The 26,817-nt window shown below is 41.5% G+C and overlaps 2 protein-coding genes and 1 pseudogene across 13 annotated transcripts in view; 2 read left to right on the top strand and 1 right to left on the bottom strand.

Annotated features, from left to right (window-relative positions):
- The window catches only part of TMEM62 (transmembrane protein 62), a 47,094-nt gene extending 27,753 nt beyond the window's left edge, over window positions 1-19,341 (bottom strand). For 2 of the 12 annotated variants that reach the window (XM_073012088.1, XM_008016875.3), the window contains exons 1-8: window positions 19,162-19,341; window positions 18,776-18,887; window positions 17,198-17,335; window positions 14,202-14,247; window positions 5,932-6,073; window positions 3,323-3,447; window positions 3,053-3,175; window positions 358-513 (exon numbers count right to left, since the gene is read on the bottom strand). In XM_073012088.1, the coding sequence (XP_072868189.1) occupies window positions 358-513; window positions 3,053-3,175; window positions 3,323-3,447; window positions 5,932-6,073; window positions 14,202-14,247; window positions 17,198-17,335; window positions 18,776-18,887; window positions 19,162-19,341 (1,022 nt within the window). The other 10 variants (XM_073012091.1, XM_038009897.2, XM_073012089.1 and 7 more) reach the window with 9 other exon arrangements.
- Window positions 11,571-13,063, top strand: LOC119627882 (farnesyl pyrophosphate synthase pseudogene; annotated as a pseudogene).
- LOC140710452 (embryonic stem cell-related gene protein-like) lies at window positions 19,209-23,884 on the top strand. The gene is made up of 2 exons (XM_073012094.1): window positions 19,209-19,582; window positions 21,580-23,884. Exons 1-2 carry the CDS (start codon window positions 19,480-19,482, stop codon window positions 21,867-21,869), a joined length of 393 nt encoding a protein of 130 aa, XP_072868195.1. The 5' UTR covers window positions 19,209-19,479; the 3' UTR covers window positions 21,870-23,884.
- Window positions 23,885-26,817: the final 2,933 nt, after the last annotated feature.

The following is a 26,817-nucleotide window of genomic DNA, read 5'->3' as shown; positions in this document are numbered from 1 at the left end:
AACAAATTTGATATATAATGCAAATTTTAAAAAGTAGGCTATAAAGGAATGTGTACATTACGCTTATAGCAATGTAAAAGCATGCAAATAAAAAGGCTGGAATAAAATAAAACAAAAATAGTAATGTTAGAATTACGGATTTCTGAATGGTTTTTAAAATTTCATCAGCTTAAAAACATGATCTGCTTTTTAACTTAATGGGAACAAAACACTAAGCAATCTATCTTTATATAATGTGTAGGTTGCTGTGTAAACTAAAATGGGGCGTCTCATAGCTTTCATACGGGAATGTAATCACAATGACTTATCTTCCATCATTATCAAACTGAAAGGAAATTCTGAAAAATCGCTACATACCTGATGTGTGTTGAGTGAAGAAGTCTTTCTAGTGGTTCATGTTTACCACAACTATAAAGGAGTGATTTAGGATTGGTGATAAGAACCACAGGCCACGTGCCAAATATCAAATCTGCAAAGCTAAAGAGGTCATGATCAAAAGCAAAAATCCGGTACCTAGAGACCAGATAATGATAAGGTAATTTAGTCACTTCACATTGTAAGAGGTCATGTAGGTAATATACAGAACAAATATAAAAATACATAACTAGGACTTTTTTACATGATGAATTTGAATACAGATTAAGTAATATTTTCTTTCTTTCCTCCCTTACCCCTATCACTTTAGCCTTCACATTTGTCAGATAACTGGCCTCTGACTGGGCAATGGATTCAACTGTGCTCTTGAACAACACCTGGTAATGGCATGTACTCTTTAATTTTTAAATAAATACTTGTTGAAGTAATTCATCTTATCCCTGTACTTTAAGACAACTTTGAACCTAAAACATTTATTATAACCCTAATACCTGACATTCTTCATCCCATCAACAATGCTACATAAAATATTAAGTAGCTGGGATTACAGGTGCCCGCCACCATGCCCAGCTATTTTTAGCAGAGACAGGGTTTCACCATGTTGGGCAGGAGTCTGGAACTTCTGACCTCAGGTGATCCCCCCACTTTGGCCTCCCAAAGTGCCAGGATTACAGGTGTAAGCCACTGCACCTGGCCTTAAACATTTCTATAATTTCAAAGAAATTAAAGTTGTTTTCATTTTCCAAATGCAATAACAAAAGGTATAAAATATTCATTAAAGAATAACCAAAGTTTTATATTTTCTAACTTGTAGAATTAAAAAAAGAAATGATTCACTACAGCAGAAACACTAGTGCTCACCAAATACTCTACACATTCCCCTGCATTTCCCAGTCTCCCTGGTATCAGGTTGGGACCATGTGACTAGTTTTGGCCAATGGGCTGTGAACAGAAGTGACACATATCATGCCTGTGGTCCAAAGTACTTAAGAGTGGGTGTGAGTTCTCCTTGCTGTCTTCCCTGCCCTGGAATTGACATGTTGAAATAGGAATTTTAAGACAGACGAAGTCTGAATTACTGACTCACCCCATGGATGAGAGTTGTTCTGACTCACATTGAATTCACACAAATGAAAAACATTTGTGTTAAGCCACTGATATTTCTGGATTTATCTGCATCTACAATAAGGCCTAGCCTAATATTACCAATATACGGTTTTTAAAAATTATTCTATTGTAACAAACACAATTTAAGTGTTTATAAGGGCAGGTAAAGTTTAGGTCCTTTCAGTAAACTCCAGATAAAACCCCAAGGTTGGAACACAGGAAAGCTGGTGAAGAGAGAAAGGAAATGGCTTCATAATTAACAACACAACTTGTAACTGGAGCACTTAGAAGAAATAAAGAAGCTGGTCAAGGCTTAGTAAGACTATCTCACAAAAGGCAATCATAGCCCAGCCCACAGCCTCACAGCCATGAACAGACAACTCTTAGCTCAAAGTAATTATAGTTGCCAAATAATTACAGGTTTCAAGCATAACTCATACACTTTCTAAAAAGTCAACCAAAATGAGGAAGTACCTTCCAAGATGTAAAGTTCCTTTTTAATTAATGGAAGTAGTTAAAAACAAAAAGATAACATATTCAGCTCAACAAATCTTTGTTGAGTACCTATTATCTGAGAGCACAGCATTTGTATAAATTAAATAACTGTAATAGTTAAACAATAAGATGATACTCCTCAAAACTTGATAAACTATTTCACTTAAATACTTCTTTTAAAAAAGAAAAAAACATATATTTAACTGTACTACATGCTTTTGATAAACATGTTTTCTGTTAGACTTTAACCTTAAAAAAGTCAACTATCATCTATTTGAAGAACTTAAATCACTGCCATCTTGTAGCAGTAACCAGTATGGTAGATACAAAATTCAGGAGAAAAAAGAAGGCACTTCTAGTACTAGTATTTCTCAAATTGTGGTGCATAGACCACCCAGAGGGCTTTTAAAAAATGCAGTTTGGGCCAGGTGCCGTGGCTCACACCTGTAATCCTGGTACTTTGGGAGGCCAAGGCGGCTAGATCACCTGAGGTCAGGAGTTCAAGACCAGCCTGGCCAACATGGTGAAACCCTGTCTCTACTAAAATACAAAACTTAGCCGGGCATGATGGCACGTGCCTGTAATCTCAGCTACTAGGTAGGCTGAGACCGGAGAATCACTTGAGCCCAGGAGACAGTGGTTGCACTGAACCAAGATCACGCCACTGCACTCCAGCCTGGGTGGCTGAATGTGACTCTGTCTCAAAAAAAAAAAAAAAAAAGTAGTTTGTTGGACCCTAATCCAGACCAACACAATCAAAATCTCTAGAGGTAGCGCCTGAAAATTTTTATTTTTCATAAGCTCCTCTATAATTCTTGTGCACATTAGAGTTTGAGTCCATTTCCTAATGGACATATCTTGAAAATCCAATGTAACATAGTGATAGTAAACATCACTGCTGTGACAAGGTTTCCACAAAATGACAAAGATTGCAGAGACATATATTACTTTAAAAAGGCAGAAATATCACAAGTTTTTCTTTAACTGTGATCACCCATGATATCAGTAAGAAAATTATCATTGCTTTGGCAAAACTTATGTGTATAAGTTTTATTCTGTGGGGAGGTTCCCTTACCTCCTATTATCCTTCCAGTCTCCCACCTCAAGTTCCAAAGTGCCCTGGAAGTGACGAGTGTGCAAAACAGGCATCAGTCCACCAAGTGTATGGAGGTGTCCACACAAATAAGCTATAGCCGAACTAACCAGTGAAAAATAAATGAAATAAATGAACAAAGGTAACTTGTGAGGCCAAACTAATAAAAATGTCTTGCCAGAAAAGCAGAATAGGTACAGCAAAATAAAAAACTAAAAACAAATGAATTCTGATTTTGGAAGCTTGTCTCACCTCATTATTGACCGGATTCCTGGTGATGGAGAAAGAATAGTGGATGTTGTAAAGTGTCCAAACCAAATTGTATGGTTGCTCCGACTACTTTCCTTGGCCAGTAATAAGAGCTCCTCCATCTTTTTCTGAAATGGGAGAAAAATGGAAGGATCTTAAATTAGGGCTCAGGCTAAAATCTAATGTCAACAGATTAGAAAACTCCTCTGAAGATGTATAATAATTATTATATGTGTCTAGACCTTAAACCTTACTAGTTAATGACCTCTATGGACCTCTGTAAGTTTCAAATGGTTTTCACATATATTTCATTTGATCCTAAAAATAACTCTGCAATAGGTAGGGAAGATATCTATTTTAATAGATAAGTAAATTGAGAAATAAAGAAGTCATCACTAATCTTACAGCTTTGTATAACACATTACAATTAATAAAAAGGATACAGAAACTAAACTTCTAAAATAATATCATGTAAAGACTTCTACCTAAATGTTTATAACAACTCTGATAATAGCCAAAAACTAGAAACCATCAACAAGTTGTAATACATCCACACGATGGAATACTACTCAGCAACAGAAAGGAAAGAACTAATGATACACACAATCATATGGATGGATCTTGGAAACATACTGAGCAAAAGAAGCCAGACCCAAGAGTACATAACGTATGATTTCATTTATACAAAATTTTAAAACAAACGAAACGAATCTATACTGATGGAAAACCAATCAGTGATTCCCTAGGAGGTGAAGACTGTACAAGGAAGATAAGACTTTAGGATGATGGAAATGTTCTAGTCTTAACTGTGGTGACAGTTATACCAGTACATACATTTGTCAAAACTCTTCAAACACTTAAAATGAGGGTATTTTATAGTATTCAAATCATACCTCAAAAGTTGATTTCAAAAAATAACTGGTACATATGTAAATATGCATTAATATTATCTATAAGGTGCTTACAGCAATACATTTCTGGGCTCTACCCTCAGGGTTTTAAATTTGGTAAGTCTGGGGCAAGGCCACGGAATCTGCATTTTGTAACACTCCAGTTGGTTTTCTTTTTTTTTTTTTTTTTTTGAGACGGAGTCTTGCTCTGTCGCCCGGGCTGGAGTGCAGTGGCCGGATCTCAGCTCACTGCAAGCTCCGCCTCCCGGGTTTACGCCATTCTCCTGCCTCAGCCTCCCGAGTAGCGGGGACTACAGGCGCCCGCCACCTCGCCCGGCTAGTTTTTTGTGTTTTTAGTAGAGACGGGGTTTCACTGTGTTAGCCAGGATGGTCTCGATCTCCTGACCTCGTGATCCGCCCGTCTCGGCCTCCCAAAGTGCTGGGATTACAGGCTTGAGCCACCGCGCCCAGCCCAGTTGGTTTTCATGTACATAATCCTTGAATTCTACCTTAAAAAACACTATACAAAGGAATGGGATTTAATATAAGTTCATCAACCCTGACTAAAGACACTTGATAGATAGGAAACAAAATAGAACCCAATTAAATAAAATGCCTAAAGTAACGCAATGCATTTGACAATATTTTGTTCACTTGATTTCACATTCTTTCGAACTCTCGTATAACTCTGAACCTCATAGTTCTAATTTAGCAAATTCTGCTCTTTATTATATTTATTTCTATACTGGTCTTATACCTTACCACTAGATTAAATACTCTGAGTCTAAGAATTTGATCTTATCACGTTTGTATTCTTTCATATGAGCACATATGTCTTACTTAAGGGCATATGCTTATTAAATAACGAGTTGGCATTTACTGTACCAAGAAATAATAAGAAGTTCTCAAATGAGACTTTCCACAGTTTAAATCCAGCAATCACCTAGTCTTGTCAAAATACTTGAAAATAAACATATTGATTTCAACAGTTGTCCTTCTCTTCTTAAAAAAATATAGACCAGCTGGGCACAGTGGCTCATGCCTGTAATCCCAGCACTTTGGGAGGCTGAGGCTGGTAGAACACTTGAGATCAGGAGTTCAAGACCACCCTGGCCAACATGGCGAAACCCCCTCTCTAGTAAAAATGCAAAAATTAAAAAAAAAAAAAAAAAAGACAACAACAACAACAACAAAAAAATGCAAAAATTAGCTGGGCGTGGTGGCACATGCCTGTAATCCTAGCTACCTGGGAGGCTGAGGCACGAGAACTGCTTGAGCCTGGGATGTGGAGGTTGTAGTGAGCTGAAGTCACACCACTGTACTCCAGCCTGGACGACAGAGCAAAACTCCATCTCAAAAAAAAAAAAAAAAAAAACCACTAGTTAGAACTGGCAATTGTGGGAACTTAGGAATATACCACAAAAAGCTGTATGTCCTGTTCCTTGCTGGATGTCCAAAGTGCATCCTGTACTCAGTACCTATTTAATAAATGCTTACTCCATAAAGTGTGAGGTACTTCTTTCTCAGATTTTGGGACAAGAACAAGGATAGCAAAAATAGTGCTGAAATAGCCAGTAACTTCTAGCCATACCTGTAACCAAGTTAAATTTCTCTCAAGCACTCCTAGATAATAACTAGTTTACTTATGATAACTTTAAGTGATCCACATGTATCCATGAAAAAATAAGTAAACTACAAAGGGAAGTAAGATTTTTACTACACCTTATCTAAAATTCCAAAGAAATTATAGGGTCTCTTAGGCCCTGGATTTATGGTGGCATCTACACAGATGAACGAATAGTTGCCAAAGGGAGTACTGTGGACATAATGGAAAGAGCCATCTCTACGTACAGCAGAATATTTCCTAAAAAATAGAAGACAGGAGGGTGTTAGTGTAATTATAAAAAGACAATGCTTTAAAATTCCTTCCCGAATACACAAAATTTTACCTTCCTTTGAAAAAGAGATTTGCTGATCTGACAGAGAAGTATACTAAACTAGATCCACAATGGATAAACTGATGAAATTGCGAAGTTTTTCTCCCATTGTCCCCAAAGACTCATGCAAACTAATTCATCAATAACCAAACACAAGTTCACCAAGTAACGTTCAGAAGTAAGAGAATTCTTTTAGGCAGTCCATTAAATACTCAAAAAGAAACAAATCAGAATAAAGTGGAACAGTATTTATCAATCATTTGCAGATTTAGTCAGGGCCTACTAAGTACCTAGAAGAATTCTTGGTGTAGTGAGACACAAAAGCTGTTTACTTCTTGAAACAGGACTACAGAGGCTTAATTCACAAGCAAGACAAGACGAAGTCTTCAAGCAAGGAGAAAAATATTAGTCTAGGTCTGGGTTGTTAAATCTTTTTCAGTTCCTAAAGATACATTGATAACATACACAGGGTCTATATCCACTAATGAAAGTTTACCACCTTAAGTGTCAACAGCGTTCAGGTGTCCATAAAACTGCAGAGTGAAGACCAGGAAGAAAGGATGGGTAACACAGTACAGAGCACGCACTCATTAAGTATGTGTTGAATAAATAAGAAGGAAAGTATAGATTTTATTGGGGGGCATACCTATATTATTCAAATGTCAGAACATTATAAGGAAAGTTGGTATTATCTTTAATCTAAGTGTCTTACATGTGTAGTTAAGGGACATCAGAATTATTTAGGAAACAATTAGAAAAGAACATGAAGGAATGGCTGATGAAATGCTAGATTATTTGGTACACATGATAATCAAAAATCTTAATCTAAGATTTTTACCTAACAGCATATATTTAAAAATACAAATAAACTCCTGAAATTTAATATGCTAGTGGGCCACAAAAGCCATCATGTATAATGTAACCCGAGTAAATATATTATACAGAAACTATAACTAATACTCAGAAATTAGTCAAACCCAATTTAAACAATGTCAATTAGTTCTATTGCCTTTCTTCTTGGTATTTTTAAAATTTCTATTTCAGGGCCAGGTATGGTGGCTCACGCCTATAATCCCAGCACTTTGGGAGGCCACGGCAGGCGGATCATGAGGTCAGGAGATCGAGACCATCCTGGCTAACACGGTGAAACCCCGTCTCTACTAAAAATACAAAAAAATTAGCCAGGCATGGTGGTGGGCGCCTGTAGTCCCAGCTACTCGGGAGGCTGAGGCAGGAGAATGGCGTGAACCCGGGAGGCAGAGCTTGCAGTGAGCTGAGATCACGCCACTGCACTCCAGTCTGGGCAACAAAGTGAGACTCCATCTCAGAAAAAAAAAAAAAAAAAGTTCTGTTTCAGGGTTTTAGTCTAAATTAAAATTTTTACTTATATTTTTTCTTATTTTATGTTCAGTTATTCCTCAGAAGCTTATAATCTTACATATGTTGTTTCCTTTCCTGTATTTTTGATACATTAAAATCCAACTGTCTAAAAATAAATCCAACTATTTGAAAACACAAGTTAAAATATATGATGCTAACATAATATGGGATTTTGGCATTCTCTGGGGCTTATTTTATTTTTTTGAGACAGGGTCTGGCTCTGTCACCCAGGCTAGAGAGCAGTGGCATGATCTTGGCTCACTGCAATCTCAGCCTTCTGGGCTCAAGCGATCCTCCCATCTCAGCCTCCTGAGTAGCTGGGACTAAAGGTGCACACCACCACGCCCAGCTAATTTTTGTATTTTTGTAGAGATGGGGTTTCACCATGTTGCCCAGGCTGGTCTCGAACTCCTGGACTCAAGTGTGCACCTGCCTTAGCCTCCCAAAGTGTTAGGATTACAGGCATGAACCACTGCATCCAGCCTCTTTGGGACTTCTTTTTTTTTTTTTTTTTTTTTTTTTTTTGAGACGGTGTCTCGCTCTGTCGCCCAGGCTGGAGTGCAGTGGCGTGATCTCGGCTCACAGAAAGCTCTGCCTCCTCTCTGGGACATTTTTAAGATCAAGATTTAACTTTAATTTTTTTTCTTCAGATTGATATTTCTGTAATATTTACATTTTTAGTAAAATGCCATTTATTAAATTCAGATAAAGTTTAGGTGGCTAAAAACAAAAATACAAAGGTAAGAAACTTTAAAGTGACTATTCACTTTACTTTCCAAATAACCACTCAGCCCCAATTCCTGTTAATTATTTTTGAAAATGTCTCCTAACTGCCCATAATCACCATCAAAGATACAAACAGTTAACAGGAAGTGAAAGATTTTCATCTCTGTCCTTTTCCTTTCTCATATTAACAAAAGAGAACAACCTCCGCTTCTAATGTATGGTGACTCTAATTATACAAACTCAGTTAACCAGTGCTTTTTGACCTATCATCCTCAAACTGATGTCACCATCTCCATATCCAGGAACTTAGTTCAGATGGGTATGTCTCTTCATATCACAACTGGACTATTGCAGGACCCTCCTATTTAGTCCACATAACTCCAATATCTTTTTTCCTTTTTACCCCATCTTTTTCCTTTTTTATTGTGGGATTGCCCTTTATAAAACACTATTTTAATTATGTTACTTGCCTCCTTAAGAACCTATGCTGAATTACCAACTATTACCCATCACATCTCAATGTCTATGCTTGTTACTTAAGACCTATATAAATTAGCCCTAAGCTACCTATCCAGTGTCATACCAGTCCTCAGTATGGATGTTAATTCTGGTGATACCAGTTTCCTTACTGCCCCAGCAAAGTTCAGTTTTTGGTTTCCCAGTGCGTAGCTTTTAAAGATCTATATTCATACCTATTCTTTTGCCTAAAATATCCTCCTTGGCATGTCTTACTTCTTCAAATGCTACTCATTTTTTAAGATTGGACACACTTTTTGCTTCTTTTATAAAGTCTTTTCTATGTCCACCCACGCTTTTCTGATTTCTCATAGTGATTATCATGTGTACCAAATAATCTAGCATTTCATCAGCCATTCCTTCATGTTCTTTTCTAATTGTTTCCTAAATAATTCTGATGTCCCTTAACTACACTATCAGTTCCTTGAAGGCAAAAGCCAAATTTTTAACATTAGCTCATGTATCTCTCACACTATCCAGCTAGGGATGGACTCTCAATAAATATTTGCTACATGATTGATTGACAATGCAGAACAAAGCTACTGAATATCCTGAGGCTGAAAAGTGAACTGCAACCAAAAGAGGAATCTAAACATAATGAAACTAGAGAATTGGTTTCTAATTCAGAGATCCCTTGCCTTTTCACATTCACGACAAATAATGATTATTTTAATATTTATATGACACAGGATAAAAAGATAAAGCAGCCAGGTGACTAACTGGGCTCTCCAGCCACCACAGAGGCCAGGAAAATCAGTATCTCAGGATTCTGAAAACCCAGTGACCTCAGCAGTGTGGCTGACAAACTCTGATATAAATGACTTTTCCTATGTATCAATGACTTAAAAAATTGTTTAAGCCCATGTGGAATATTAAAAGTACCATTAGCCAAAACAAAGCATTAAACTACATGCATACTTCAGAGGTATTGTGGTTCCTAACCACCACAATAAAGCAAATATTGCAAAAAAGCGAGTCACATGAATTTTTGGTTTCCCAGTGTGTATGAAAGTTATGTTTACGGCTGGGCGCAGTGGCTTATGCCTGTAATCCCAGCACTTTGGGAGGCCGAGGCAGGCAGATCACTTCAGGTCAGGAGTTTGAGACCAGCCTGGCCAACATGGCAAAACCCTGTCTCTACTAAAAATACAAAAATTAGCCAGGCATGTTGGCACATGCCTGTAGTTCCAGCTACTCAGGAGGCTGAGTCAGGAGACTCACTTGAACCAGGGAGATGGAGGTTGCAGTGAGCCAAGATGGTGCCACTATACTCCAGCCTGGGCAACAGAGCAAGATCCTATCTCAAAAAAAAAAATGTTATGTTTACATCATACTATAGTCTATTAAGTGTACAATTGCTTCATGTCCAACAAAACAATGCACATACCTTAATTTATAAATACTTCTACTGACTGGGCATGGTGGCTAACGTCTGTTCTCCTAGCACTTTGGGAGGTTGAGGTGAGTGGATCACTTGAGCCCAGGAGCTCGAGACTAGCCTGGGCAACACATCGAAACTCTGTCTCTATAAAAAAATACAATAATTAGCCAGGCATGGTGGCTCATGTCTGTGGTCCCAACTACCCGAGAGGCTAAGGTGGGAGGATCACTTTGAGCCTGGGAGGTGGAGGTTGCAGTGAGCTGAGATCGCACTATTGCACTCCAGCCTGGGTGACAGAGTGAGACCCTGTCTCAGGGAAAAAAAAAAAAAAAAAAAACTTTACTGCCAAAAATGCTAATGATCATCTGGGCCTTCAGTGAGTCAAATCTTTTTACTGATAGAGGGTCCTGTTTTGATGTTGGTGGCTGCTGGCTGATCAGGGTGGTGGTTGGGGTGGCTGGGGTAATTTCTTAAAATAAGTCAACCATGAAGTTTGCTATATCAATTGACTTTTCCTTTCACAAGAATTTCTCTGTAGCATGCAATGCTGCTTGATAGCATTTTACCCAAAGAAATCCAATCCTCTCCAACACTGTCATTGCTTTATCAACTAAATTTATGTATAATTCTAAATCCTTCGTTGTCATTTCAAAAATGTTCACACCATAGTTACCAGGAGTAGTTTCCTTCTCAAGAAACCATGTTTTCTGCTCATCCATAAGAAGCAATTGCCATCTGTTCAAATTTTATCCTAAGATTACAGCAATTTAGTCACCTCTTCAGGCTCCACTTCTAATCCTAGTTCTCCTGCTATTTCCACATTTGCAGTTACTTCCTCCACTGAAGTCTTGAACCCCTCAAAATTATCCATGAGGGTTGGAATCAACTTCTTCCAAACTCCTGTTTATGTTATTTTAACCTCCTCCAATTAATTGCAACTGTTCTTAATGGTATCTAGAATGGTGACTCCTTTCCATAAATTTTTCAATCGACTGCCCACATCCATCAGAAGAAGAATCATAATCTAAGGCAGCTATAGTCTTATGAAATGTGTTTCTTAAATAGTAAGAGTTGGAAGTTGAAATTACTTCTTGATCCATTGGCTGCAGGATGAATACTGTGCTAGCAGGCATGAAAGTAACATTCATCTCCTTGTACAACTTCCTCAGAGCTCTTGGGTGACCAGGTGCATTGTCAATGACCATTGATACTTTGAAAGGAATATCTTTTTCTGAGCAGTAGTTCTCAACAGTGGACTTCAAATATTCAGTAAACCACGCTGTAAACAGATGTGCTATTATTATCCAGGCTTTGTTGTTCCATATATGGAACACAGGCAGAGTAGATTTAGCATAATGCTGAAGCACCCAAGGATTTTCAGAATGGTAAATAGGCATTGGCTCCACTTAAAGTCATTGGCTATGGAGCAGGAACCCACGTCCAGGAACAGAGCCCTTTGCTCCTCCCTCAGAATGGAGACCAGAAATCAGACATTTCTGTCCAAGAAAATCAGGATTTCGTTCAGTGCTTCTCCCAGCTTGTTAGGGTGCTGACTGAGGATGAGATGGGGCACCGAGGGAGAGGAGATGCTATCACCCAGCTCAAGGAGGTCCTGTAGCACAATGGCATTGAAGGCAAGTATCACTGGGCTTTGACAGTGCTAGTACTATTCTTGGAGCTGGTGGAGCTGAGGAAACAGGATGCTGAGAGTCTCCAGCGGGCCCTGACTGTGGGCTGGTGTGTGGAACTGCTGCAAGCTTTCTTCCTGGTGGCAGATGACATCACAGATTCATCCCTCACCCGCCAGGGACAGATCTGCTGGTATCAAAAGCCGGGCGTGGGTTTGGACACCATCAATGATGCTATGCTTCTGGAAGGGAAGCATGTATGTACCACCTGCTGAAGCTCTATTCCCGGGAGCAGCCTTATTACCTGAACCTGATCCAGCTCTTCCTGCAGAGTTTCTATCAGATTGAGATTGGGCAGCCCCCCAGGGAAATGCAGATCTTGGCAGATTCACTGAAAAGAGGTACAAATCTAGTGTCAAGTACAAGGCAGCTTTCTACTCCTTCTACCTTCCTGTAGCTGCAGCCATGTACATGGCAGGCATTGATGGTGAGAAGGAGCACACCAATGCCAAGAAGATCCTGCTGGAGATGGGAGAGGGAGAGTTCTTTCAGATTCAGGATGATTCCCTTGACCTCTTTTGGGGACCCCAGTGTGACCGGCAAAGTTGGCACTGACAAACAGGACAACAAATGCAGCTGGCTGGTGGTTCAGTGTCTGCAACGGGCCACTCCGGAACAGTAGCAGATCCTGAAGGAGAATTACGGGCAGAAGGAGGCCGAGAAGGTGGCCCTGGTGAAGACGGTATGAGGAGCCGGATCTGCCGGCCGTGTTCTTGCAATACTAGGAAGACAGTTACAGCCACATGATGGGTCTCACTGAACAGGACGCAGTGCCCCTGCCCCCAGTCATCTTTCTAGGGCTGACGTGCAACATCTACAAGTGGAAAAGTGACCTAGAGACTGCAAGGGTGGGGAGAGGAGGCCCTCAATAAATAAATTATTGTGTAACTTTCTAAAAAAAAAAAAAAGTCATCAACTGCATGGACCCCTAGCAACAGTCAGCCTGTCCTTTGAAGCCAGGGATTGACTTCTCTCTAGCTATGAAAGTCCTAGATGGCATCTTCTTCCAAAAGAAGGCTGTTTCACTTACACGGAAAATCTGTTGTTTAGTGCAGCCACCTTCATCAATTATCTTAGCTAGATCTTCTGGGTCACTTGCTGCAGCTTCTCCAATCAGCACTTGCTGCGTCACACTGCATGTTTATGTTATAGAGTCAACTTCTCTCCTCAGACCTCATGAAGCAACCTCTGCCAGCTTCCAACTTTTCTTCTGCAGCTTCCTTACCTCTCTCAGTCTTCACAGAATTGAAGGGAGTTAGCATCTTGCTCTGGATTAGGCTTTGGCTTAAGTGAATGCTGTAGATGCTTTGATCATCTATCCAGAACACTAAAACTTTCTCCACAACAGCAGTAGGACTGTTTCACTTTCTAATCATTCATCTGTTCACTGGAGCAGCACTTTCCATTTCCTTCAAGAACTTTTCCTTTGCATTCACAACTTGGCTCACTGCTCCAGCGCAAGAGGCCTAGCTTTCAGCCTACCTGATAGCCTTTCAACAGCCTTTCTCACCAAGCTTCATCATTTCTACCTTTTGATTTAAAGTGAGAGATGTTGGGCCCTTCCTTTCACTTGAACACTTAGAGGCCATTGTAGGGTTATTGACTGGCCTAATTTTAATATTGTTGTCTCTCAGGGAATAGGAAGGCCAGCGGTGAGGGAGAGAGATAGGAGAACAGCTGGTTGGTGGAGCACTGAGAACACATACAGCATCTATTGATTAAGTTCCTGGACTTATATGGGCAAGGTTTGTAGCACCCCAAAACAATTACAATAGTAACATCAAAGGTCACTGATCGCAGATCACCATAACAGATACAATGAAAAAGTCTGAAATATTGTGAGAATTACCAAAATGAGACACAGAGACACAAAGTGAGCATATGCTGTTGGAAAAATAGCTCCCATAGACTTGCTCAAGGCAGGCTTGCCACAAACTTTCAATTTGTAAAAAACGCAACATCTGCAAAGTGCAATAAGGCGAAGCACAATAAAACGAGGCATGCCTGTATATGAAACAGAAAGAATTAAAGAAAAGAAAAAGTCTAAACAAAAAGAAATGCATCTGTCACAAGAAGACAAAAAGGCTCATTTTTTTAATTACCAGAGATTCTTTATAGAAAAACTTTTTCTGTTAAAAAATGTTTTCAGCTAGGCACAGTAGCATGTGCCTGCAGCCCCAGCTACACAGGAGTCTGAGGCAGGAGAATCGTTTGAGCTCAGGAGTTCAGGGCTAGCCTGGGCAAAATAGTTAGACTCCTGCCTCTCAAAATTTTTTTTAAGTTTTCTCTCATTCATTGAATTGACCACACCCTCCTTATAACACTGACTCTACACAGTGGTCTGTCTTCTGTTTATTACAGTACCTGTAATAATTCTTGACGCTGTCCAGACTTGGAATATTGAATGCATCTAATTTAAAAAAAAAAAAAAAAAGCAAACATTCATCCACATTAAAAAAAGAATACAAACATGTTCTTTAATGACTAAGGGAAAATAGTTCTTTCTATAACAATTCCCCCACACACTCCCCCAGGGTAGAGCCATTCCATTTATTATTCAGCAAATAGCGGGAGGACCAGGAGAGGGGCCCATCCTAGACAACCTCCCATTATTGCCATGGGTTTCAGTTTGCTTTCCCAAACTAGAAATGTTTAGCCTAGGCAAAGGGTAGACTCAGAACAGAGTCCAGATGGCCCTGGCCCTACCACCAGCTCATGAACTCCCACCATGGTCCATCTCTCTAGGGCCACTGAGCCTCTCTTAGAACCAGTATGGCTAGACTCTGGGTTGCTGGGTCCAATCCAAGCAGGCTGGGCTCCAAGTTCTAGACCCTAGGCTGGCTAAAACCCTGGAATCTTGATTCCAGGATGTGGGTGGGATGGACTTAGGTCCCAAGCTCCAGGCTAAGCCAGTGGCCTTCAGGGCTGCAGCAGGTAGCTGCCTTCGCGGCTAGGCTTCTTGGGCAGTGGTACTTTTTCAGGATAGGAGCTAGGGCTGGAGTTGGGTCTAAATCTGTAGAAACAGTCAATATTGGCAGAGCAAGAGTGGTAGGCCTGGCAGAGAATGACTCGGAGCAGAAGCAGCAAGAAGCCTATGAGGTGTTGCAGATGATGGCAATGAGCACCCCCTGGGAAACGGCTGCCCCCATGACAGGCAGCCCACCCTCAGACAGCACAGACAGTAGAGCTGCCTCAATGGCAAGGCCTATGCCAAGGCGGGACTCTGGTATGAGCAGCCTTCCATGGAGGCTGTCCTGTCTACACACTCAATGATTCCCGGGCAGTGGAGATGTCCACCTGCAGTCTTAAGCCAAAGTACAGCCCGGTGCACATCTGTGGGAGGGTTGGGACAACGGGATATTCAGATTTAACTGAGGCTCCAGCAGGAGCAACTGGCCCTCCCCAAGCTCTCTGCCTCTGCTGGCACAGACTGAGCTAGCCACAGCGTGACTGTAGCAGCCTCTGTCATCTTTCTATAACACTTTTAATGGTAGAATGTCAATCAATTAGATTGATGCTTTAAAATGTTGATATCTTAACAAAATTCAGATAATCTAGAAACTTATTTATTTAAGGCATTTAGTATACTAGAGAAAAACAGGTACTTTGACTTCTATACCATTCAGAATAAATAAGTTTGAAATTTTAAGATTGAACTGTAGTTGCTCTTGTCTTAATCATGTGATTCTAAAAGCCAGCAAGAAGTGGATTCATGCCTGATCTACTGATGAAATAAAGTAGACAAATGAAGTACTTAGCTAATAAAAAAGTCAACCTTTATAAATCAAACAAATCTACTACCACCAGGACTCTTTTAGAGAAGAGTTCATTTCCTTACCAACACAACAATAATCTAAAAAAGGGAAAGGATTATTCATTTCCCTGTTCATGCCTATGGAGATTTGTTTGCAATTTAAAATTTTTAGGCTAGGTGCAGTGACTCATACCTGTAATCCTAGCACTTTGGGAGAATGAGGTGGGAGGATCGCTTGAGCCCAGGAGTTTGAGATCAGCCTGAGCAACATAGCAAGATCTCAACTCCACAAAAAAAAAACCTTCAAAAATTAGCTGGGTGTGGTGATGCATGCTTATAGTCCCAGCTACTTGGGGTTGCTAAGGTGGGAGGATCATTTAAGCTCAGGTCAAGGCTGTGGTGAGCTATACTCACACCACTGCACTCTAGGCTAAGTGACAGAGCAAGACCCTGTCAAAAAACTAATAATAAAGTGGGTGTGGTGGCTCACGCCTATAATCCCACCACTTTAGGAGGCTGAGACAGGCAGATCATTTGAGGTCAGGGGTTCGAGACCAGCCTGGCCAATGTGGTGAAACTCCGCCTCTACTAAAAATACCCCCCCCCCCCCCCGCCAAAAAAATTAACTGGGCAGGATGGTACCTGTCTGTAATCCCAGCTACTCAGGAGGTTAAGGCAGGAGAATTGCTTGAATTCAGGAGACAAAGGTTGCAGTGAGCTGAGACTGCACTATTGTACTCCAGCCTGGGTGACAGGGTGAGACTCTTTCTCACAAAATAATGATAATAAGAATAGTCACAGTAAATTTTAAAAAGAAAAAATAAAAAGCAAAATATTTTAAATTTGCACACAGGAAAATTCATTCTTTTCTGTGACTTACAGTTCTATGGATTTTGACAAATACATAGCGAACCTGACGTCCACCACAACCACCAAAATACAGACTAGTTCCATCACCACCAAAAATTCTCCATGATGCCTGTTTGCAGTTAATCTGTCTCCCAATCCCTATCCTCTGGTAACTACAATCTGTTCTCTGTCTATTGTTTTGCCTTTTCTTGAATGTCATATAAATGAAATCATACAGTATGCAGACTTACAGGTTTGGCTTCTTTCACTTAGCAAAATGTATATTTATTAAAACATCTGTCTGCATGAGTTTTGCTAAAACTCATGTTTCTTCTATGTAAAGAAGAAAGGACTTGGGGGTGGGGGGCAGGGGGAGGGATAGCATTAGGAGAAATACCTAATGTAGATGACAGGTTGATGGATGCAGCAAACCACATGGCACGTGTATACCTATGTAACAAACCTGCATGTTCTGCACATGTATCCCAGAACTTAAAGTATAGTAATAATAATAATTAAAAAAGCAGCATATGTCACAAAAAAGGACCATACCAATTGTCATCTCAAAGGCTAACAATGACATCTGAAGTTTTAAAACCACATTATATAGTTGTATTTCAGAGTTGTGACCTTTAGTATATGTAAATCTATGTTATAATGTCCCACTTAATAATTTTACAATCTAAGTTGGAAAATCTAGGTTCCTGAAGGGGGAAAAAAACGCTAGTCTTTATTATATCTAGCTCTTGGGTCTCACCATGATTTCCTTTGATATCCAGCCACTTGGTTTTTTCCATGACTCTTGTCTTCTTCAGAATACCCTGGTAGGTTTGCCATTCTACCTCATGCTGCCTGGATCCCAACTGTTCCTTTGTTTTGGCATCTGTCAGGTCTCCTGTAGGTTTACACAAGAATTGAATCACAATGCAAAACAAACTCCTAGGGGTTCCATTTTTTTAGATATGCACACTGAAGGAACAACGATACTTAAAGTACTCAACATGTATAAGCAAAACTGCTCATGAGACCACCAATGTCCAATCAAGCCATCTAAACTAACAAGATTTTCTCAGCAAGGGCTTTGTTCCTTATAGGTTAGCAAACGCCTGTGTGATATTAGAAATGAGTTGTGAAAAAATCCTTAAAGAGAACAGTACAAAATGCATCAGTAGACTCTGATAAAATGAAAATGTTTTTATAAGAAATTCCAGGCCGGGCGCGGTGGCTCAAGCCTGTAATCCCAGCACTTAGGGAGGCCGAGACGGGCGGATCACGAGGTCAGGAGATCGAGACCATCCTGGCTAACATGGTGAAACGCCGTCTCTACTAAAAATACAAAAAACTAGCCGGGCGAGGTGGCGGGCGCCTGTAGTCCCAGCTACTCGGGAGGCTGAGGCAGGAGAATGGCGTGAACCTGGGAGGCGGAGCTTGCAGTGAGCTGAGATCCGGCCACTGCACTCCAGCCTGGGCGACAGAGCGAGACTCCGTCTCAAAAAAAAAAAAAAAAAAAAAAAAAAAGAAATTCCAATACTCTGAGTGGGTACCTAATATCTACAGCAACCATGTTTTCCAAACCACAAAATCAGAATATGTGACTTGACCAAGTATTAGTTTTACAGCAAGAAGCAATGTGGCAGGGGCAACTGGACAACAAAATACCAAAATTTATAGGGAACTAAACAGAACACTTTTTATGGGGGTTCATCCATTAAATGAGAACTGATACCCTTTCATGTCAGCAGAGATACTTCAATAAGGTGGATGGGTGATGAATTCCCCAGTAAGCAAGACAGATAGATGCTCCTTTAGCTTCTTCCCACTACAGTTTGGAAGCAAATAAAGGGTTTGAAGAGTCTACAAAACTCAAGTCATAAAACTATTAAAGGGTGAAGAAAAAGTGCTCTGGGTCACCGGAAGCCTCAAACAACTGAAAATATAAGATTAATAATATAAAGAAAATTGAAAAGTGAGCAAAAGAAGAGAACTTCTGATTCGTGGTTACAGGCTTTTCCCTAATTCTCACAACCACAACTATAACAACAAGAACAGAAACCAGATACAAATATGAGACAAAAGACTGACATGAGAACTAGGAGCCTTGCTTCTACTGCTTTGACAAAACCTTGCTACGTCAAATCATTTTGCCTGAATCTTGACTCATTCAGTTATCCGTAGGCAAAGGGGTTAGCATGTCCAATCTCTTCCACCTCACAGGGCTCATCTGGGGCTGTGGCTATACTGCTCCCAACGTCCCCAAAGAGAAAAGCCGCAGCCCTGGCTAGAGTTCTACCATCCGGACCACAGAACACCACCACAGCACGGCAAGCCTCCCTACCTGTTGCTAGGACGAGAGCTGGTTGAATGATGTCAATAGTTTCAGAACAGAATTTCTCTAAGTCTACCGCTCTGCCTGGATCTCGAAACCTGCTCAGGTGAATGTCGGATATCTGCCGAAAACAGGTATTGAACAGAGACATCTGAGCCGGGAAGAGGCAGCATGGGGAGCGGCGGCTCAGCGGCTCTCGCGGGCAGAAGGAAAAGACAAAGAGGCAGTGCATAACGAACCCCCCAGGTAGGGACAGGGCCAGCACTAGACAGAGCCTCGAGTTACAACCTGAGTGAGGCCCGCAGCCTGGAGCGTGGGGCCCAGCATCCGCCAGAGTCTCACCGCACGGTGCCCGCTCTGCACCCGCCTCCCGGCCCGGCTTCCCGCCGCTTCACCTGCAGGCCCCAGAAGATGTTGCTGTCTCCAGGACCTGGCGCGGGGTGCGGCCTCCTGGGGGGCGCGGGGTGCGGCAGCGGCGAGGGTTGGCCCGCCAGGCCGTAGTGCTCCAAGAGCATGGCCACCAGCGCTGCGGCCGCCAACCCCGCGACCACCCTGAGAGCCAGCACTGCAGCCATGCCGCCCTCCCGCCAGTCCGCCAGGGAGCGGCCCTCGCTGATCCCGCGCGGGATCGCGCGGCGCTCCCGGGAGCCGCTTTGCCTGCACTTCCGGACTCTCTTGTAGCTGGGCCAGAGCCGGATGCGGGGCCGAGCCGGATGCGGGGCTGGAGCCAGACACCGGGCCTAGGGTGCTGCGCCGGTCAGCCGCCTGCCGGCATCTGTGCCTCTCTGGCAGCGCAAGTGTCTGGGCTCGTTTTGCGTAAGTAATGCGATCAAAGAAAAGGGAACCGAAACTCTGAACACCAATGACGGTGGCCGAGTGGTGGCGGGCAAGGAGACCGGTACCAGTGGCCAGGAGGCCAGGGCTAGAGTCCTGGCTCCGCCTTAGTCATTCACTCCTGACCTCAGTGGGTCGATCTCCTTACCTGTAAAACAGAGTTAATAACACCTTCCGTGCGCACTTTGCAGGGTTGTTGTATCAAAGTGAGAATGTATGAGGACGCCTTTCACATCGTCTCACAAATGTGTCAGGTGGCTTCCTCTGGCCCCTTCTGATTATTAACGTGCCTCCATAGGTTTTCTTTTCTTTCCCTTCCCCTTCCCGCTACCGTTGCCCTTTCCTTCACTTCTCAGACAGGATCTCACTCTGTCCCCCAGGCAGGAATGCAGTGGCGCGATCATGGCTCACTGCAGCCTTGACCTCCCTGGCCTCAAGTAGCTGGAACTACAGGTTCGCACCATCCCGCCCAGCTAATTTTTTAAATATAGTTTTTGTAGAGACTGGGGTCTCTGTGTTGCCCAAGCTGGCTTCGGAACTCCTGGGTTCAAGCGATCCTCCCGCCTCGCAAAGTGCTGGGACCACGGCTCCCGGCAGCATAGGTTTTCTATAGATGTTAATTCCTATGTTTTGTGAAAGTTATTTTTCCCTTAACCTGATTTCACATGCAACTGATTAATATTGCAACACGGTGGTATACTATTCATTTAATAAATATTAAATACTTCCTATGGGCAAGGCCCAGGAGAATTAGATTCAGCCCTACCTTCACTTATCTAACCACTCCCTTATTGTTGATTTTTGAATTGTTTATTATATATTGGTGTTCTGAGTAATTTATTTTCACATCTGCCTTCCTTTTATTGAAAAAAATTTTAGACAATGGCAGTTAATAAAAGGCACAAACAAATCAACAGGGATATACTAGTGGAAAACACAATATAAAACTAAAATGTCATTGGTTTCTTTAATTGGTTAGGAGCACAAAATGTAACAGGCAGAAGGTCTGTTTCAAACAAATTAAAAAGCTATGTGTATTTTAAATTCTCCCCAAATCAGATATATACACACCCACAAAAATAGTGTGTGAAGGAAAGCTATCACACACGAGAAGTCGTATACTGAATTCTTCAAGGAAACACATGTGGAAATAGGAATTAATAAAGTCAGCAACAGATGAATATATTTTTTAATTGAGTCTTAAAATGCTACATGACCCAAAACTATACTATATAAAGTACTGCTAGGTACAAAGGAAAAAGTCTGTACAGCTTTTAGCAAAACTGCTTTCCCAGAAAAGCAAATTAAAATAATGCAATCAGCAGACCAAGGAGACTACAGCTAGACATCAGAGCTACAACTTCTCATATCTGTGTCAGAAAATCCTATTTATCCAGAATAGACTAAAATTTTGGGATAAAACAGGAACTTTTTAACTTTTTTTACTTTATCCATTTTGAGTTATTTTTATCTCCCTCACCTCCCAAACCAGTAATTCAGCAAGATCCAGCAGAAAGAGGGCTACTTTTAGAATTAGCTATTTTATTTTTCTTTCTATGGCGAGACTGTCATGGAGCTTGGATATTTCAGGATCATATACATCCATGACCAGTGTCCCACTGTGGTCAAAAAACTTTATCTGGCCTCTGAGCCCAAGCTAAGCCATCATATGCCCTGTGTCCTGCGTGTATACATCCAGATAGTCTGAAGCAACTGAAGATCCACAAAAGAAGTGAAAATAGCTTTAACTGATGACATTCCACCATTGTGATTTGTTTCTGCCCCACCCTAACTGATCAATGTACTTTGTAATCTCCCCCACCCTTAAGAAGGTTCTTTGTAATTCTGCGCACCCTTGAGAATGTACTTTGTGAGATCCACCCCCTGCCTGCAAAACATTGCTCCTAACTCCACCGCCTATCCCAAAACCTGTGAGAACTAATGATAATCCCACCAACCTTTGCTGACTCTCTTTTCAGACTCAGCCCGCCTGCACCCAGGTGAAATAAACAGCCTTGTTGCTCACACAAAGCCTGTTTGGTGGTCTCTTCGCATGGACATGCATGACAAACTTAGCAATGGGGACTTGGTAAACTCGACTTCCCGCTGCTGCTTTGTTCTCCAACTGGTGAAGGTCAGCTTCAAGGTGTATTTGTCATCAAACCTTTTAAGACTGGAGGACAGTTGCCAAATACCATCAGGATCCATTCCTGTAGGATCTTTCCTGTGGGTCATGACAAAGATGCTCCTCTCCTTTTATGAGGTATAAATGGTCAGAATCCAGATCATCACAAAATAGGATATGACGCACAAAATGAAGACGGGTTTGGACTCTGGAAAGGGGTGCATATAATCCCAAATCAAAGCCACTATGGCAAAAAAAACAGGAGATTGTACAGATGGTGAGGCGACCATCAATTAGACCAAAATTCTCCACATATTTGTATTTTTCCAGAAGTAACTTTTTGGCAGAATCATCCAAAGAGGTTTTCACAGCGAATCCATCGCACTTGTCAATTTTTACAGGCTTATCATCTATCTTCCACTTATCCAACAAGCCGCTATGGCCACTGCCTGTCCCGCACCTGGAACCACCGCCAGCCCCACTACTGCCTCCACTACCACCGCTTCTTCCACCCTGTGCAGCTGCTGCTGCCAACTTACCCACTTCTGCCTGTTCTAAGTAAAGATATGTATTTTTTGGGGAGGATGGAGTGCAGTGGCGCGATCTTGGCTCACTGCAAGCTCTGCCTCCCGAGTTCATGCCATTCTCCTGTCTCAGCCTCCCCCAGCAGCTGGGATTACAGGCACTCACCATCACGCCTGGCTAATTTTTTGTATTTTTAATAGAGACAGGATTTCACTGTGTTAGCCAGGATGGTCTTGATCTCCTGACCTCGTGATCCACCCGCCTCGGCCTCCCAAAAGTGCTGGGATTACAGGCGTGAGCCACCGCACCTGGCTGAGCAAATATTTTTACACAAATAGTGCTCTTAAAAAAAAACTCCCCTTGAGTTTTTTCCTTGGGATATGTTGTCAGTATTGGATTTATGCCAATTTCAATTAAATTGAATTTTCAATTTAAAATTTTCAATTAAATTTTGAGTACCTTTGGAATACAATACATTGATCTAAGCAGAAAACATAAACATAAAGATAAGTAGGCAAAGAGCTATGGTTCATTATCTAAGGAGTTTATGTAAGAGAGAGACATACATACATAAGTTTAATATGTGAAGAATATGCTTTTTGCCACAAGAGATGAACAGATATAAAAGGCAGGGGGAAGGTTAAAACTAGGAGAGAGAAGCTGGGCATGGTGGCTCACGCCTGTAATCCCACCATTGGCAGGCAGAGGCGGGCAGATCACGAGGTCAGGAGATCGAGACCATCCTGGCTAACATAGTGAAAGCCCGTCTCTACTAAAACTACAAAAAATTAGCCAGGCATGGTGGCACGCATCTGTAGTCCCAGCTACTTGGGAGGCTGATGCAGGAGAGTCACTTGAACCTGGGAGGCGGAGGTTGCAGCGAGCCGAGATCAGGCATTGCACTCCAGCCTGGGTGACAGAGCGAGATTCCATCTCAAACAACAACAACAACAACAACAAAACTAGCAGAGAGTACATCTTTGGAAAGAATCAAGAAAAGTTTAATTATGGATGTCTCATATAAAGGATGGGTAATATTTCTTGACTGGCAGAGATTGAGGTTGGGGTGGGTAAAAGCACTTTCCTAACAACACGAACCAAAGCATTAAGATGAGAAAATGCAGGGCATGTTGCAGGGACAGTGAATGTTTCAGTTTGCCAGCCTACACCAAGAGGAATAATGGTAATTAGACCAGACTTTTGGCTTGAGGCACATTGAGGAAGGCCTCTGTAAATGCCAAGAGTGAAGACAACAGAGTTCTGCTTTGGCGACATGGATCTGGCAACAGCATAGAGAACTGACTGTCCAGAGGACAGGTGTGAGAGAGAATCCTGTTGGAAGGAGATTGCAATAATCCAGGTAGTGGAGTAATTACAAAGACCTGAAGAAGAAAGATGGGAGAATACGACCTTGAGGTTAGAAAGGAGTGATCAAATGTAACAACAATTTTAAAAATAAAAACTATAGAACATGGCACCGATTGGATATTCAATGGAAGAAAATAAGAGTTTTTTTAAAAATAGTGCCAACATGTGGAACATAGTGACTGAGGGACCAGGGCTATAATGTATGAATGGAGAGCATTACCCATATCAATAAAATAAAATTTTGATTTTGGTTTTATCTAACACTACACCACTAGAAAACACGTGGAAGGATATTTTAAAACAAAATTTGGGAGACATGACTGAGATGATCTAATGTAAAACCCAAGCAATGTGGCATACATCAAATGCATTTGCAGAGACCTTAGAGTATTGGGGGAACCCGCCCCCAATATTTCAACGTAGGTTCTTTCTATTTTCCATAAATGTCAGCCGGCTGAGAAATAAAGAGAAAGAGTACAAAGAGAGGAATTTTATAGCTGAGCCACCGGGGGTGACATCACATATCAGTAGGACTGTGATGCCCACCTGAGCCTCAAAAGCAAGTTTTTTATTAAGGGTTTCAAAAGGGGAGGTGTGTAAGAACAGGGAGTAGGTACAAAGATCACAGGCTTCAAAGGGCAAAAAGCAGAACTACTAATAAGGGTCCAACAAAGATCACAAGGCAAAGGGGAAAAGCAGAACTACTGATAAGGGTCTATGCTCAGCAGTGCACATATTGTCTTGATAAACATCTTAAATAACAGACAACAGAGTTCGAGAGCAGAGAACTGGTCTGACCACAAATTTACCAGGGCAGTTTTTCCCCACCCTAGGAAGCCTGAGGGTACTGCAGGAGACTAGGGCGTATCTCAGTCCTTATCTCAACTGCATAAGACAGTCCCAGAGCAGCCATTTATAGACTTCCCCCCAGGAATGTATTCCTTTCCCAGGGTATTAATATTAATATTCCTTGCTAGGAAAAGAATTTAGCGATCTCTCTCCTACTTGCACGTCCATTTATAGGCCATCTGCAAGAAGAAAAATATGGCTCTTTTTGCCTGACCCCTCAGGCAGTCAGACCTTATGGTTGTCTTCCCTTGTTCCCTAAAAATCACTGTTATTCTGTTCTTTTTCAAGGTGCACTGATTTCATATTGTTCAAACACACATGTCTTACAATCAATTTGTACCATTAACACAATTATCACAATGGCCCTGAGGTGATGTATATCCTCAGCTTATGAAGATAACAGGATTAAGAGATTAAAGACAAGCATAAGAAATTATAAAATTATTATTTGGGAACTGATAAATGGTACATGAAATCTTCACAATTAATGTTCCTCTGCTGCGGCTCCAGCCAGTCCCTCCATTTGGGGTCCCAGACTTTCTGCAACATTAGAGAAACTTCAAAGATACAGGAAATCATTTTCTAGAAATGGGGCACAACAAGAGGAGGAATCATGCCATTAAAGCATTTGGACATGGTCAAAAGTCACAAAGGCCAGCAGTCTCAATTTCAGACACTGTACTCCAACGAAGCCACTTCACTTGTGGTATTCAAAGTGAATAGGAACAGGAAATTATTTATTTAATGATGGTTAATGATTCTCCAGGGAAATACTGGTTTGACCAGCTAATCACTTCAGTTCAGTTCCTGACAGTCAAAGTTCCTGACAGTCAAAGCAGAAAGGTAAATAGAGTTCTTGTTATAAAGAAAGCAGGCAGCAATTCACCATGAAAGCAAATTTACCTAGAACCAAAGTCAAGGGAGAATATATCACTCGGACATTTAACAGTACAATGTACATTGTCACCAACAGCCACATGTTGAATTAAGTGACTCTCATAAATATAAGATGCAGAAATTGTCTTTTTTTTTTTTTTGGCGGGGGGTGGAGGGGGGACAGAGTTTTGCTTTTGTTGCCCAGGCTGGAGTACAATGATGTGATCTTGGCTGACTGCAACCTCCACCTCCTCAGTTCAAGCAGTTCTGCCTCAGCCTCCCAAGTAGCTGGGATTACAGGAGCCCACCACCATGCCTGACTACTTTTTAAAAATATTTTTAGTAGAGACAGGGTTTCTCCATGTTGGCCAGGCTGGTTTCAAACTCCTGACCTCAAGCGATCCACCCACCTTGGCCTCCCAAAATGCTAGGATCATAGGCGTGAGCCACTACACCTGGCCATAATTGTCTTCAAATCACTAGCTTACTGACCTTGTTAAAAATACAAAAATGTAATATTAAATTGTTTTGTGAATTCATTTCTATAGAGAGCTAAAGTAATGTAATTAAAATAGGTTGTGTGTGTATAAAGTTTTTTTTTTTTTTTGAAACAGAGTCTAGGTCTGTTGCCCAGGCTGGAGTGCAGTGGCACCATATTGGCTCCCTGCAACCTCTGCCTCCTGGGTTCCAGCGATTCTTGTGCCTCAACCTCCCAAGTAGCTGGGATCACAGGCGTGGGCCACGACGTATGGCTAATTTTTGTATTTTTTAGTAGAGACAGGGTTTCGCCAGGTTGGCCAGGCTCACCTCAAACTCCTGACCTCAAGTAATTCTGCCCACCTCAGCCTCCCAAAGTGTTGGGATTAAGATTTTTTTTAAATCATGTTTTTAAATTGTGGTAAAATAGGCTGAGCACAGTGGCTCACCCCTGTAATCCCAACACTTTGGGAGGCCAAGGCAGGTGGATTGCTTGAGCTCAGGAGCTTGAGACCAGCCTGTGCAACATGGCAAAACCCTGTCTCTACTAAAAATACAAACAATTAGCTGGGCGTGGTGGCGCATGCGTGTAGTCTCAGCTACCTGGGGGGCTGAGGTGGGAGGATCACCTAAATCTAGGTGGTCAAGGCTGCAGTGAGCTGAAATTTTGCACCATTGCACTCCAGCCCAAGCAATAGAGTGAGACGTTGTGTAATTCGGTGCAGTTAAGTACGTCCATATTGTTATGCAACCATCAGCACTTAACATAATGGCTTCAAGGTTCATCTATGTTGTAGCACATGCCAGAATTTCCTTCCGTTTAAGGCTGAATAATATTGCATTGTATGTATAGACCACATTTTGTTTATCCATTCATCTGTTGATGAATACCTGGGTTGTTTTCCCCTTTTGGCTATTGTGTATGATGCTGCAATGATCACTGGTGTGTACTAGACATTTTAAAAGCTTTTTTTAACTTTCATTTTAGGTTTAGGGA

The sequence above is a fragment of the Chlorocebus sabaeus genome, chromosome 26 (assembly GCF_047675955.1).
Source record: "Chlorocebus sabaeus isolate Y175 chromosome 26, mChlSab1.0.hap1, whole genome shotgun sequence".
NCBI lineage: Eukaryota > Metazoa > Chordata > Mammalia > Primates > Cercopithecidae > Chlorocebus > Chlorocebus sabaeus.
The sequence above is the reverse complement of the archived record's forward strand: the minus strand, read 5'-3'. Positions and strand labels throughout refer to the sequence as shown.